Here is a 12,720-nt window from a genome sequence, read left to right as displayed (position 1 = left end):
TTGGATTCCTTTGCTTTTATTTAAAAGGGAAATATCCTTTGCCGGTCTGTCTCTAGTCTGTGCTGCTAATATAACTGTAGGTCACAGTTCAAACACTTATTTTGATGGTGCAAAGAGTTTCTGCCATGGTTTACTTAGCTTTTGTTTGCTGGATAAGGAATTAAGGAGACAGGAGACTCTGAAAACTGAAATGGAGTACTACTTCTGGTCTTGGCCGTGGGGATGCTTATCAGTCACAGATTGTCAACCTGTTCCTTGTTTTTGCTGCATTCTATATTTTTACAGCTGTAAAAAAAATAAGAAACTGAAAGCAAGTTCATTTTCCAGATGGACACCAAGCATGCTTTTCTGGTGAAAGAAATGGCTGAATTAGGGAGTCTTCATATTAGTCTTCATTTCCTGTTAGAAAGGCATTTGTTTTTCTATTGTGATTCTGGAAATATTGAGATGTGGCCTTGGCTGATTGTTGAAAAATCTAATTCAACTTCAGAGTTTCTTGAGGTCAGGAGGCTTTCTTCAAACATGCTTTTGGATCGAGTTACGAATGTTTGGTGACGAGGCTCTGTTTTTCCTAGGGAAAGAGGAGTTCTTGCATCAAGACTCACGTTAACTAGGAATGCATATTTGGCACAGATAAAGCTGTTTTATGCCTTTATGTTAATAGTATATCCACAAATTCACCCTTGCACCTTAGTCTCCTATACTGTCATCATTCTCTATGTTAAAATGATCCCTACTCAAAGCACAAACCATGTCCTGCATTGTTTGGAAATAGCAGATGCTGCAATCAATTTTGACAGATATAGGTTATTGTAGGGCATGCATTATGCATGTTGTTGGCAAAAAATAGCGTTTTTAATCTGCTTGAAACTCTGAGGGTCACTTGGTGCCATCCATAAATGCAAAGCTGCTGTAAAGAATATAAATAGGTTATGTGAAATTATGAGAACACATATAATGGTTATTGTAGCTTATTGTGTACTACATTTGTTCTAAAATGTAACCTTCTTCCTTAATTCATAACTATATGATCAAATTCTCAAATTTTTATTGTGTTTTAGGAAAGGTATTTTTCTTAACGCAGCCAGATTGGTACTTATTTAACCCTGATGCTAGCAGGCTTTCTGCTTTTCGCATGAGCAACACTTTAGATAAACGATTTGTGTTAAATGTGAGACCCAAAAGTTTTCTGTGAAGCTTCTCTGGGAATTTTAGTGTTTTCCTGATTTTCAGGTGAAGTAAATTTCAGCAGTATATATAGCAGTGTATATATTCATATATATATCTGTGTGTGTGTGTGTGTGTGTATGTATATATGTATGTATTTGTGCCAGACATTTTCCCAGAAGATTTCTGTAGTTGTCAGATACTGTAACTGTGTAGAGAATAATGGCAAAGTCTAATGCTTATAGCATTTCACACTGTAATGTTTTATCTTGTGATATTTCAATGCTTTTTCTATCACAAATAAACCATCATTACACATAAAACAGTTCAGGCTTCTGCTACATACCACTTTTTTTTCTGCCTGTGTTACTACCTTACCTTACCTGTTTGACCCTTTAGTTCAATGCAATAACTTCTCTGTACTCAATTTAATTTTTTTTTTCTACACTTATTGGTGACATAAGGAAAGTGGTGTGAGTGGAACTCTTTTCTATGGAGGAAATGCTGTTTTTAGAATAGCACATACTTGTTTCTGCTTGATTCAGTGATTTTTATTTTTATTTTTTTTTAGTCTTTTGTTTCTGGAGAAATTTTTTATGTTTAAAATTATTTAACACAGACAGACTCATCCACTGTTTCATATGATAAGTAAAAGACATTAGTTCACTGGTTGCACATTCAGTTCTTTTGCAACTTTGCTCAATACAGACTGTCACTCAATGTCTGGTGTCAGTGATAGTGAGAATATTCTGTATGACTCAGACACTGTGTTGTTTGAATGCGATCAGCTGTACTTTGATGTACAAGGAATCTGAATCAAATCTAATCTATGATGAAGTAATTAACATTGGTGGAAAATTTCCCTTGTGTATACATGCTTTTTTGATCTCTAGCTTATAAGACTAGCGCACAGTATCAATACTAAAGCAGATGAATGGAAGTAAAAGAGTAATTGAAGTCTCAGTCTCGCTCTATGTTGTTGCAATATATAAGAATCCTAACCATATGTCCCTTTAATTCCAGATGCTGATTTATGTAAGTCTTGTAGAATGTATATGTTGAGGTAGGCAGCACCTATTCAAACGAAAGATAACTGGGCACAAGGAACTCCTAAATAGATGAAAGACAACTATTGGATACAAGTAGACAGTAGAACTGCAGGTAGAAAGTAAGGTCAGAATAGTGGGCAGTAGCTGTAGCGCATCAGCTTTGTAGTTGTCACTGTTTCTGTATGCATTATCCTAAAGAAGTTACATTGTGTCTGAAGGAAGATAATAAACTCTTAAAACAGAGGCCCTAGCCTGAGAGTCTGTTTGAATCAATAGAATTATTTCTAGGTATGTCAAGAAACATTAGATCAAATCTATCACTATCTGGTGAGGGAGTTTTATAATCAAAATTACTGTAGGATTTTACGGAATTAAATGTACTGAATTCTACATGAGCATTCTAGCATACGGTATTTTAACATGATTAATTCTATGTTACATTTGGAATAATTCTACTAGTTGGTGCACCACAGTTCTTTTTTTTTCAGGTTCTCTTGGACTGGTTTACAGACATGCTGAAAATCATGATTACGAGTGAAATAAGTAAAAATAAGTCATTTTACACACAATTTAATAATTTCAGGAACGTTCTATCTTAAAACAAACCCCCTCAAACTAGTTATGACAGGATTTGCACTGAAAAGTGCATAAGAACCTTTCTTCATCCTCATCTGAGATTAATACAGTGGTGGCATTTCAAGTACATAGTATCTACTCACTAGTAATGCGATAAACTGAATTCACAGTATCAAAGTTTTGCAAAGCTAATGTTTTAGTAGGTTTGGACAGGCTTCCAAGTATGCCTCTGAGTGCATGTTTACAATTTATTGCATACACAGAGCTATAATTTATATTGTGATGAGGGAGTTCTCTTGCATTAGTTGTCAGCTTTGAGTACATGCTTGCATGTGGCATTGCTTTTATTGCTACACAATAGATGCAGTGTTTCTTGGTGCTCAATCAGAATTTCAAAGCATGTCAGCCTTAAATTGAGAAATAAAGCCAAGTCTGGTAATTACCTAAGTGGAATAATGGCTTACTAAATAATTAGATGTCAATTTTAAGTATACCAAGCAACTTGAAGAAACAGTGAAAGTTATAATGTCATTTGGATTGAGTAATGTGGGAACTGACGTTATTTTGGTTAATGTTTCATCATTTTGGATTAGTATTTATTTTTAACTACAGAGTAGAACTTACTAAGGTGATTTCGTACAATTTAGAGGAGTTCATGAATATTTGTATTTCTAGCTTCCTAAAATGCAGTAATGATCTTGCAACACAAATACGCCTGTTCTAGCCCCAACATTCCTTTTAGTTTAAAGTACGTTAATCAGTAACCTGATCACCTGTGACAACATGACTTTTGCTTATTAGATGAGGGAAAGACTGTGAGGTTGTTCTAATGAATTTTAGAAACGTGTTTCCCACAGTATTCTTCTGGAGAAACTGGCTGCTCATGGACTGTACAGGTGCGCACTTCATTGAGTGAAGAACTGGTTGGGTGGTTGGGAGTGAATGGAGGTAGATGCAGTTGGCATCTGGTCAATAGTACTCTTCCCCAGTACTCTGTGTTGAGGCCAGTTGTGTTTAACCTTTTTTATTGATGACCTGGATAAGGAGATTGAGCGCTCCCTCAATAGATGTGCAGGTGATACCAAGTTATGTGGGACTGTTGATCTGCTTGAGGGTAGGAAGGCGTCTTCAGGGAGCTCTGGATAGGCTGAACTGATATGCTGCATCCAATTAATTGCAAGCATTCAGCAAGGGTGAGTTCCAGGTCTTTCACTTGTGTCATAGCAACCCCATGCAGCACTATATATAGGCTTGAGAAAGGGAAGATGGAAGATAGCCAGGCAGAAAAAAAGACCAAGGGGTACTAGCTGATGGCCAACTGAACAAGAGCCAGCCTGTGGCAAACAAGGCCAGTGTTATCCTGGCCTGCATCAGAAATAATGTGGCCAGCAGGCCTAGGGAAGTCATCCTCTTGTATGTGGTGCTGTGTTATGTTTTGGATCCTTCACTAGACGAAGACTATTAAGGTGCTTTCAGCTGATGAGGTGTGTAGAAAACAAGACAGTGAGGAGCAAATGAAGGTACTGGGGCTGTTTAATCTGAAGAAGCTGAGACTGAGGGGAGAGCATTCAAGCATTAGAATGGGCTTCCCAGAATGCTGGAGTTGTCATTCCTGACGATATTCAATAGATGTATGGACTTAGTAATAGGGAATCTAGTGTAGTGATGGAACTGGTGGTAGGTAAGAAGGTTGATGGTTGAATTTAGTGGTCTTTAAGGTCTTTTTCCCACCTACATGTCAGATTATATTAACTAGAAACTGATTACGTGTGGCTGTGCATCCATACAGCTATCCAGTGATGCAACTGTCCATCTGTACCTTTATTTTGTGAATGTTCACTCCTACCTATATTAATATACCTTCTTACAAAATCTCACTTAATCAAAAACTTTGATGTTGAAGTAGATATTCCCACTGAATTTTAGCAATCTTAAAAAATCAATGCACAAATGGAAACAGGGAAATTGTCATACAAATTATAATTTAAAAGTAGAAGGTGAGGGAATAAAGGTAAATCTATTCCATTAAAAGGGTGGTTTACTTGGCAGTATTAAGACTGAAAAAATAGCTTTCCTAAAGCTCTCAAGTTTTCAACATTTTTTCTCATGGATTCAGTACTTCTTAACTCGATTTCAAGTATGCTTATGACCTCACAGGGCATTGGTTTGGTGCAATGCAATAGCTGTCCAAAGTACTTTGTGTTTTTTAAAAATACAGTTATAGTAACATCGAGTTACAGTACCCATAATTTTCTCTTCTGACTGAAATCTCTCTTCTCCCTTATTTTAAACCAATTGAGAAGGGCTCTTGAACTGTAGTTATAAACAGTGACTTAATTCTTTTTAGAGGTAGTGAGAATAATCTATGAGCAAAGTATTTTATGTGTCAGACCGTGGATTGTTCCCATTAAAAAAAAAAAAATAAAAATCATGGTTCATCTGCTTAAGTGCAGCCAGTGTTGATATGGAAGAAACAGTACGCAACTAAAGTTCTTGTCTTGAAAATGAAGCATTAAATTGATATAGGCATTGCTTATGTGTATCTGAAAATATTGTTGAAAATGGAAGGAAGAGGTCTTATGGAAAACCTAGAAAGATTGTCATTCTTATACTCTTAGGCATGAATGTTCTTTTTTTAATTATACAAGAGCTATGAGATTCTCCATATTGGTATCTTTAATTCCAATCTAGCACATTTTTTTTTCCCCTGGAATTAAAGATACCGTGAAGTTTTTAACCCTAGACTGATCCAAGGGGATTTGCAAAAAAAAAAAAAAAAAAAAAAAAAAAGTAAGTAACAAAAAAAAGGAGTAAGAAAGGAGTAAGAATAGGAAGGAAGAGAAAGGCTTTTCTGGGAAGAGTCTTCTTGGAAATGAGTTGAACTTTGCTTCAAGGAGGTGGAAAGACAAAATCTTTTTTTTTGTGTGGTTTTTTTTTTTTTTTTTCACTAAAAGTATTAAAAAAAAAAAAAAAGAGAGAAAGATTTTATGTGATATGCTTGCATAAGATAGCCAAGTGAAAGAAGTGTCTGCCTTTATGCCTTAATCAGATGCCTATTAAACTCACAGTGTCTTTTTGATTAATTGGTTTTATGGTCCTAACATTTCATAAGTTGTTGTTAACTGAAATAATTAATGCTGATGTTTTCTTTCTTCTTTTTTTTTTTCTTCTTAAATTCAGGTTTACCAAGAATGCAAGTAATTCGAAACTACAAAGGAATACCACAACCAGCGCCTCAGGATGGTCCCCCATTGCATATCCAGATTGGGGACACTATTGAACTGATTACAGGCGATGCCCACAGTTTATTTTGGCAGGTACTGTATTGTCTATGAAATGACTGTATTCCATTGTATATCCAGTCTCGGATAACAAATCTGTATTGAGAAATTTATCTTGTAATTTTTTGTACGTTTGGTACAAGCTAGAATTATTGGCACCTTGTGGGACTAATCCTATTGCTGTGCACTTATACATCCATCCGTTGTCTGAATCTACTGGAATTTGTCTTTGATATTATTTGTACCTATCATGTAAAATAATTTAGCTAGAATCTCATTGTGTTTAGCTAGCAAGAGTGGGGGAGGCTTTTTCCCCAGAAGCCTTGGAAGGAGATTTGAGTCTCTGTGAAAACTCATATGCGGTGGAATCTTTCAAGAAGTGTTTTGTAAACAAATTTCATGTCATAGACCACTCAGTAATGGTTTTCATAAGATTTGTATTTTTAGAATGCATATTAAGAAATGTCTTGAAGACATAAATTGTTATGAATATCCAGTTTTTATCCAAGAAGCTTTTTAGAATAATTTGCAGCTGACCTGCAGAACAGTAATGTAGAATGGACTTTTAAGCATACTGCTGCTCATTTTAGAAATTCAAATGCTTGCAATAGAGAAGTATTTGTGATATAATTATATATTTTTTTCATTCTTCAGAGCATATCAAATAAATGCCACAAATTATTAAGCAGTGGTTAATTTAAGCTTTTAGTTAAATGTGATAAGATCAAATATGTTTTGACAGACATGAAAATTCTGCTCCATTAATGTTAGAGTAAATGATTTTATAGCAGTTACTGTGGTAATTCTCTAGTCAGTCAAAGCCATTTACACACATGAATCTACGTGTTATGCAATCTGAAAAACAGAATATTATTTTTTTTCTGTATGAAACAGCAATTGCTTTTCTGAGAGGCAATCTGACCTATCATAAAGACAAAGAGATGGTTGAGATAAGCATCTATTTATCCCATACATTCTCTTTCTGCCTCCCCCCCAGTAGCAATTGAAACCTAAACTTTTTTCTAAGAGAAGATTCGGTATGGGGAGTTTGATACCATTGCAAGTTAACTACTGTTCTCAGTAAACACCTTGAAAATAAGGATGTTCCTGTAGTGACAATCATGCGTTCCTTTTAGCATGACTACTTTTCTTGTTCAGTCACGTGCAGGACTGGAAGAGCCATTCTGCTTCCCTAGGTGTTGCTTGTTTACTTAATGTTCAGAAAGAAAGAAAGAAAAAGGCTTATTAGGTAGAAAGAGAAAAGTTAATGTTTTCAATGTACATTCCAGATCTGTAAGAGTACTAGTAGTTTCAGGTGTAATAGTGTACCTTTTAAAATGGTCTTATTTTTATTGTAGATGTGAATTCATGTTTCTCTTCTGAGCTTGGCCTGAATAAACTGGTGCCTGCTGAACTCAAGGGCAGGCTTTCAGGGATGCCACAATTCCTACCCTGAGATATAATATAATTCTAGTTTTGCAGGTTTCCATTACAGTTACCCACCAGACAATCATATTTGTCGAGGATGCTAAAAGAATACAAATGTATTCTGAGTTATTCTGAGCTGATTCTTCCCATTCTCAAAAACAGCTTTTCTTTCATGCATATTAAACCCATATCAAGAAATTACTTTTACGGATGTCCTTTGTAATGCTTCATTAGTTCATAGACCTGATATAAACATCCAAAAGGCAATAAGTATGTTGTAAGTGTACTTCTGAATTCTCCCTCAAACACAATTTCAATTTTTTTTTTTTAAATTATTTTTCTATGTTGCAGTCTAAGGACAACCTACTGGTGAAATGATGTCATTACAGGTTATGGTATAAAAAAAACCTAGTTCAAGTGAAACTAGTATGTAATCATTCTTTGCCATGTAAATATGGAGCATAATCTCATTTGGGAAGACTTTCCCGGAAATCTGGGAGTTATAATTACAACTAACAGATGAGAAATAGCAATCTAATGTCTTTGTTGCAAGTAGTTACCTCTAGCAAAATTGACAATAATAATTCTAAGACTTCCCAGGTTGTTAGGTGATGTGCCTGAAAAGTATAATGGGTGTTGTCTTCTGTAAAGTATATTAAAGGTGTAGAAGGTAGAAGATGAGCTTTTTCATCTTTGAGAGATGGGGAGTTTAGAGCCAGCTAATAGGAACTTCTCTGCATGGAGAGGATGCAAAAAAACCCCCCTTTTTTTGCTGAGGAAAGGCTATAGAATATGATTTCTGCCTACACAATAAAACAGTGCAGGTAGTGTACTTCAGAATAAATAAAGACATTGAAAGAAATGAGTACTGAAAGTTCAGAGAGAGCATAGACTTCAGTGTCTGCAGGCTGGGGAGAGAATTAAGTAGGAAGGAAAGAGGAAAAGTTTAAGCACTTCCTCGATCAGATGAGAGTCTGACACAAGGGTCTTAATTTATATATCAGAAAACTTCTCTGTTGAATGATTCCTAAGCCATATGTGAGAAGAAGTGTATCTGGATTTTCCTTTTTTTGCCATGTTTGCCTGTTCAGGGAATTTCTCAGAGATGAGTGGAAATTGGGCGGATGGTCCCAAGCTCTCTGTAGATTTTTTTTTTTTTTTTCTGCTTTCCCTGAAATTTAAATGAATTCAATAGAGGGCCTGTCTGAACTGGATCTTGAAACTGCTTTTGTACTAGTTTGGTGCATTTTTCCATTTAATGCTGATGCTGATTTTAAATGTTTTTAAAGGGAGAGATTTCTAATTACTTTACCTGAAAATACCAGTAATTTTTATTAATTTCTTATTTATGCTTCTGTATATTGCTAGAATAAATTGGGAAGGTAATTCTACTGTGCAGCCTTGTAGAATGTAGCAGTTAATTAGTAGAAGACCAGTTCACTTTTATAAATCCATAAAGTGCAATGTCATGGCTGTATATAAGGCTAGGATTTTCTGTGTCCATTAAAACATGCCTGGTTTGTTTGGGAACATAAGAGTCTTATCTTTGAGGATTTCATAGAAAAGTCACGTTATCATTATTAATGGTAGTCTGTATTGCTTACTGAACACATTTTTTTTCTGTCTGTTTCACATATATCATATAATCTGTCCTCCATGGCATTTCACTCTCTGACTGTGGCTTCACCTCCTGCAGGTTGTGGCAATCATGTCTTGCATAAATATTGTAGCAGCTATGACTTTTCTGGAGAGAGGCTTATTTGCTCTGATTTCTTGCTGAATATGGACAGCATTTAGTCGTGGTTCTTACAACGTGTTTACCTCTAGCAAAAATGTTTATGATAGATAAAAATAAACTGGGATTGAATTTAGAATTATCTATCATCTTATGAAATACCGGAGAGGTAGCACTGTAAAGGTGCCCTTTGAAAGTGAAAAATTCCAGAGTGGCTTTTTTTTTTCTCCTCTGTATTTTATTCTGATTCATTTCTCTCCTCAACAGACAATTTGTAGTAAACAAACAAAAAGAATGGATGAAGGATGCAAGAACTAATAAACTTTTAGCTGTCCTGGATTCCTTGTTCAGTGTGAGTCCACTGAAGTTAATGGGCATTGCTCAACTAAATAGAAGGGAGCAATCTGGAAATTGACAGCAAAAGTGTCAAGTGGCTTCTGAAAACCTGTCTCATTAAAACAGGTTCAAGAGTAGTGAACCAGCCCTATTCTTGATGGGAATGTAAGTTAAGGAAATAGTTTGAAGAGTTTCAGTGAAGAGCTTCTCATAAATATATGGAAATGCATGTGCACATGTTCATATATAACTTAAACATAATTCAGTAGTATATACATAGTGTAAACCGGTTCTGTGTAGTCAGTGGCCTAAGGTTTTTTTAATAACATTAAGCCTTGACACGGAGTGTGCAAGGGAAATGAAATGCTTACCAATCAAACAGTAAGCAATTAGCAGACAGGAAATGTTAAATAGCAAGAAATGATTTGTGCAGCAAAGCATGATGGCATGATAATTTTGCTGTTAATCATGATAAGTTGATGGATAGATCTTAAATTTTAAAACCATTGAATGACAGGTTAGTTTCTTGTATGAGCAACACCAAGCCTGATGTGTTTAGCTAGGATTTCTAAAGGTGAACAAATTAACCTAGTATCCAAAGCACATTATCAAATTATTTATACCAGCTCATTATCTACAGAATATTTTAATGTGAGCACTTTCCTTGGGTAAACTGAAATAAATCAAAGCCTGTTATGTTTAAAGATTTTGTTTTATTTAACTAGCAAAGCTGCCTGAATTTACCTTATGTTAAAGCTTTTTTTTTTTTTTTTTTTTTTTTTTTCAGAAGGCAAAGCCTTTCTGGGGGTTGTTTCAATGCTTATTTTATGTTTGTGCTTTTGCAAGCTTGGTACTGATCACAGCACTAGAATAGGTTCCTTAGTGATGGCAGTGATATTTTTCTATGACAAGAGAGTCCATCCAAGTGGCTATTACTACTTTCACTTTTGGTTTTGAGATGTTGTCCATAGAGCGTATACTACACCTGTAGACTTTCCTTATCCAACAAAACAACATGTATGTATGTCACAGCATCTTCTGATGAGTAATGACATCTAATCAAATTGTAGATAGTTGTATGTGCAGATGCTCCTGTGCAAGCAACAGGGGAGTATTAATGCTGTCTCATGTTAGTATGTCCGTTGATTATGTAGTATTTTGCCATTTTTAATTTCAATAAACGTTTAGTGTCCTTCAGAAATCCTGTAAGTATCTAGGCTGTATTTTTGATCTGAAGGACTTAGCACATAGAAATATCATGAACATTATGAAACACTAAAGAACATTTGAAATTACATACTTTTTTTGCACTGTCAGACTGTACACGTTCATCTCCATCCCTGAGCTCTTCAGATTTTTATCTTTGGCTGATTTCTAGTTGATATACATTGAATGTGTTTCGTCATGTATTTCATCTTCTTTTAATTAATATGTTTCTCACGAATAACGGTGGTATGTGTGGGGGCACGTACAAGAGTTTTTAATTGTGTTTCTTCAAGTGCTCTTTCTCATTAATATATTTTTTTTTATTGCTTGTTCTTCCGTTAACTATGGTAAATAGAGATCATTAAGATGGGAGACTTTTGGAGCTCTGTTAATAAATTCAGGTTGTAATTAAGAAGGATTCACACCTTGGGGTAAATATAGTATAAGGATATGAATTCAGGCAGACAGTAGGAAAATGCTCCACTTCTAACTTTTTATGTTGTAGATGTAAAATAAATAAATAAATGAGATTATAATGCTAGCTAAGTACTTGTTCTTTCTTTCACTGCCAAATGCTGTTAGTTTATTACAACTCAGGCTCTGAGTTCACTTTCTTGTGTTTTATTCCGCAAAACTTCCAGGCATATAATCTATAATTATTAGTTAATTACATAATTAAAAAAAATACTATTGAATAACATTTTATTAGATGACCATTTTTATTTTAAGGACTTGCTTTGATAAAGTCTTATCTTCCTAAACCACTGTGAATGTATTGTTTACTGTTAATCCTCAGGTCTCAAAAATGGATTTTTTTTTTCTAGGGCAGAAATCTAACGACGGGAGAACTGGGCTTCTTCCCAAGTGATGCAGTAAAGCCTAGCCCATGTGTACGTATCATTTAATTGTACTTGTTGTCTTACAGGAAAATTGCCTAGTTTGTGCCAGCACTTTATTAATCTTAGCTTGTCTAAGTTCCATTATTTCTAGATCCTTTGTGTTTTGTGGTGTTCAATATTGTTTATAGCATAGCATTCTAATATTTTCAGTTACTGGATTTGAGTTGTACGTGTCAAGAAAACATGTTTGAGAGGCATGTATAGCTTTTGGGAACGTTAATAAATTGAATTGTGTTAAAGTGTTTCCAGGACATGGGGTAAACGTATTTTACATGAAAGTGCAGTTTCATCCTTCCCCCACAGCAAGGTGAGAATGCTATGATTCTAATCTATTCCCCAGTCACTTTGGGTTAGAAAGAGAGATTACACCATTAGTAGTGAGTTTAAAAATGGGTGATACTAAAACAAAATATTGAATTTAGGCTACTTGATTAATTTCATCTATGTATGTTCCTAGTTGCTTTTATTTCATTCAAGGATGTTCCACAATGTGTGCTCAAGACTTCCTATATGGGTGCAATGACTGCTTTAAAATGCTTCGTGCTTGGTCCTTCATTCTGTCCTATATAATGCTGCACATCAGATCACTATTTGTTCTTTAACTGAGATAATTGATGCACATCAATAACAGTGATGAATCATATTCCTTTCTTTGAGACAGCTTAAACTTTTTAACTGGATTCACAAGTTTGACTTATTATTGAAATTCCTTTCATTACAGCAGACAAGATGCCACTTAAATGATTTATAAGTAGCTGGCATAATCTGTTACTGGCTGCATTTTCTTATGCCTTTAAGGCTTTTATTGTTCCTTCGTTTTTAAAGCGAATATATGCCATTCTAAAGAATAAATACATTGAGATATCTTGAGTCATCTTTAGTACCATATGTTTTAAGAATTTTGTTCAAAGGGGGATGCATGTGAGTTTTTGTAGGCACAAGATATGCTAAATTGGGTAATAGAACAGATCTGTAATTACGTTGAAAATTTTATATGAGCTTAAATATGAGCTTAACTTCCTTCTCCCACTCCTTGCTCACTA

General features: G+C 34.9%; 1 protein-coding gene across 6 annotated transcripts in view; it reads left to right on the top strand.

Moving 5' to 3' along the window:
* VAV3 (vav guanine nucleotide exchange factor 3) overlaps nt 1-12,720 on the top strand; it is a 179,068-nt gene that overhangs the window by 145,517 nt on the left and 20,831 nt on the right. For all 6 annotated transcript variants that reach the window (XM_048947103.1, XM_048947102.1, XM_048947104.1 and 3 more), the window contains 2 exons: nt 5,973-6,109; nt 11,603-11,668. In XM_048947103.1, coding sequence (XP_048803060.1) covers nt 5,973-6,109; nt 11,603-11,668 — 203 coding nt within the window. The remainder of the gene's footprint in view (nt 1-5,972; nt 6,110-11,602; nt 11,669-12,720) is intronic.

This window comes from Lagopus muta, chromosome 5 (genome assembly GCF_023343835.1).
Source record: "Lagopus muta isolate bLagMut1 chromosome 5, bLagMut1 primary, whole genome shotgun sequence".
Classification (NCBI taxonomy): Eukaryota; Metazoa; Chordata; class Aves; order Galliformes; family Phasianidae; genus Lagopus; species Lagopus muta.
This window is presented reverse-complemented; position numbering and strand designations above follow the sequence as displayed.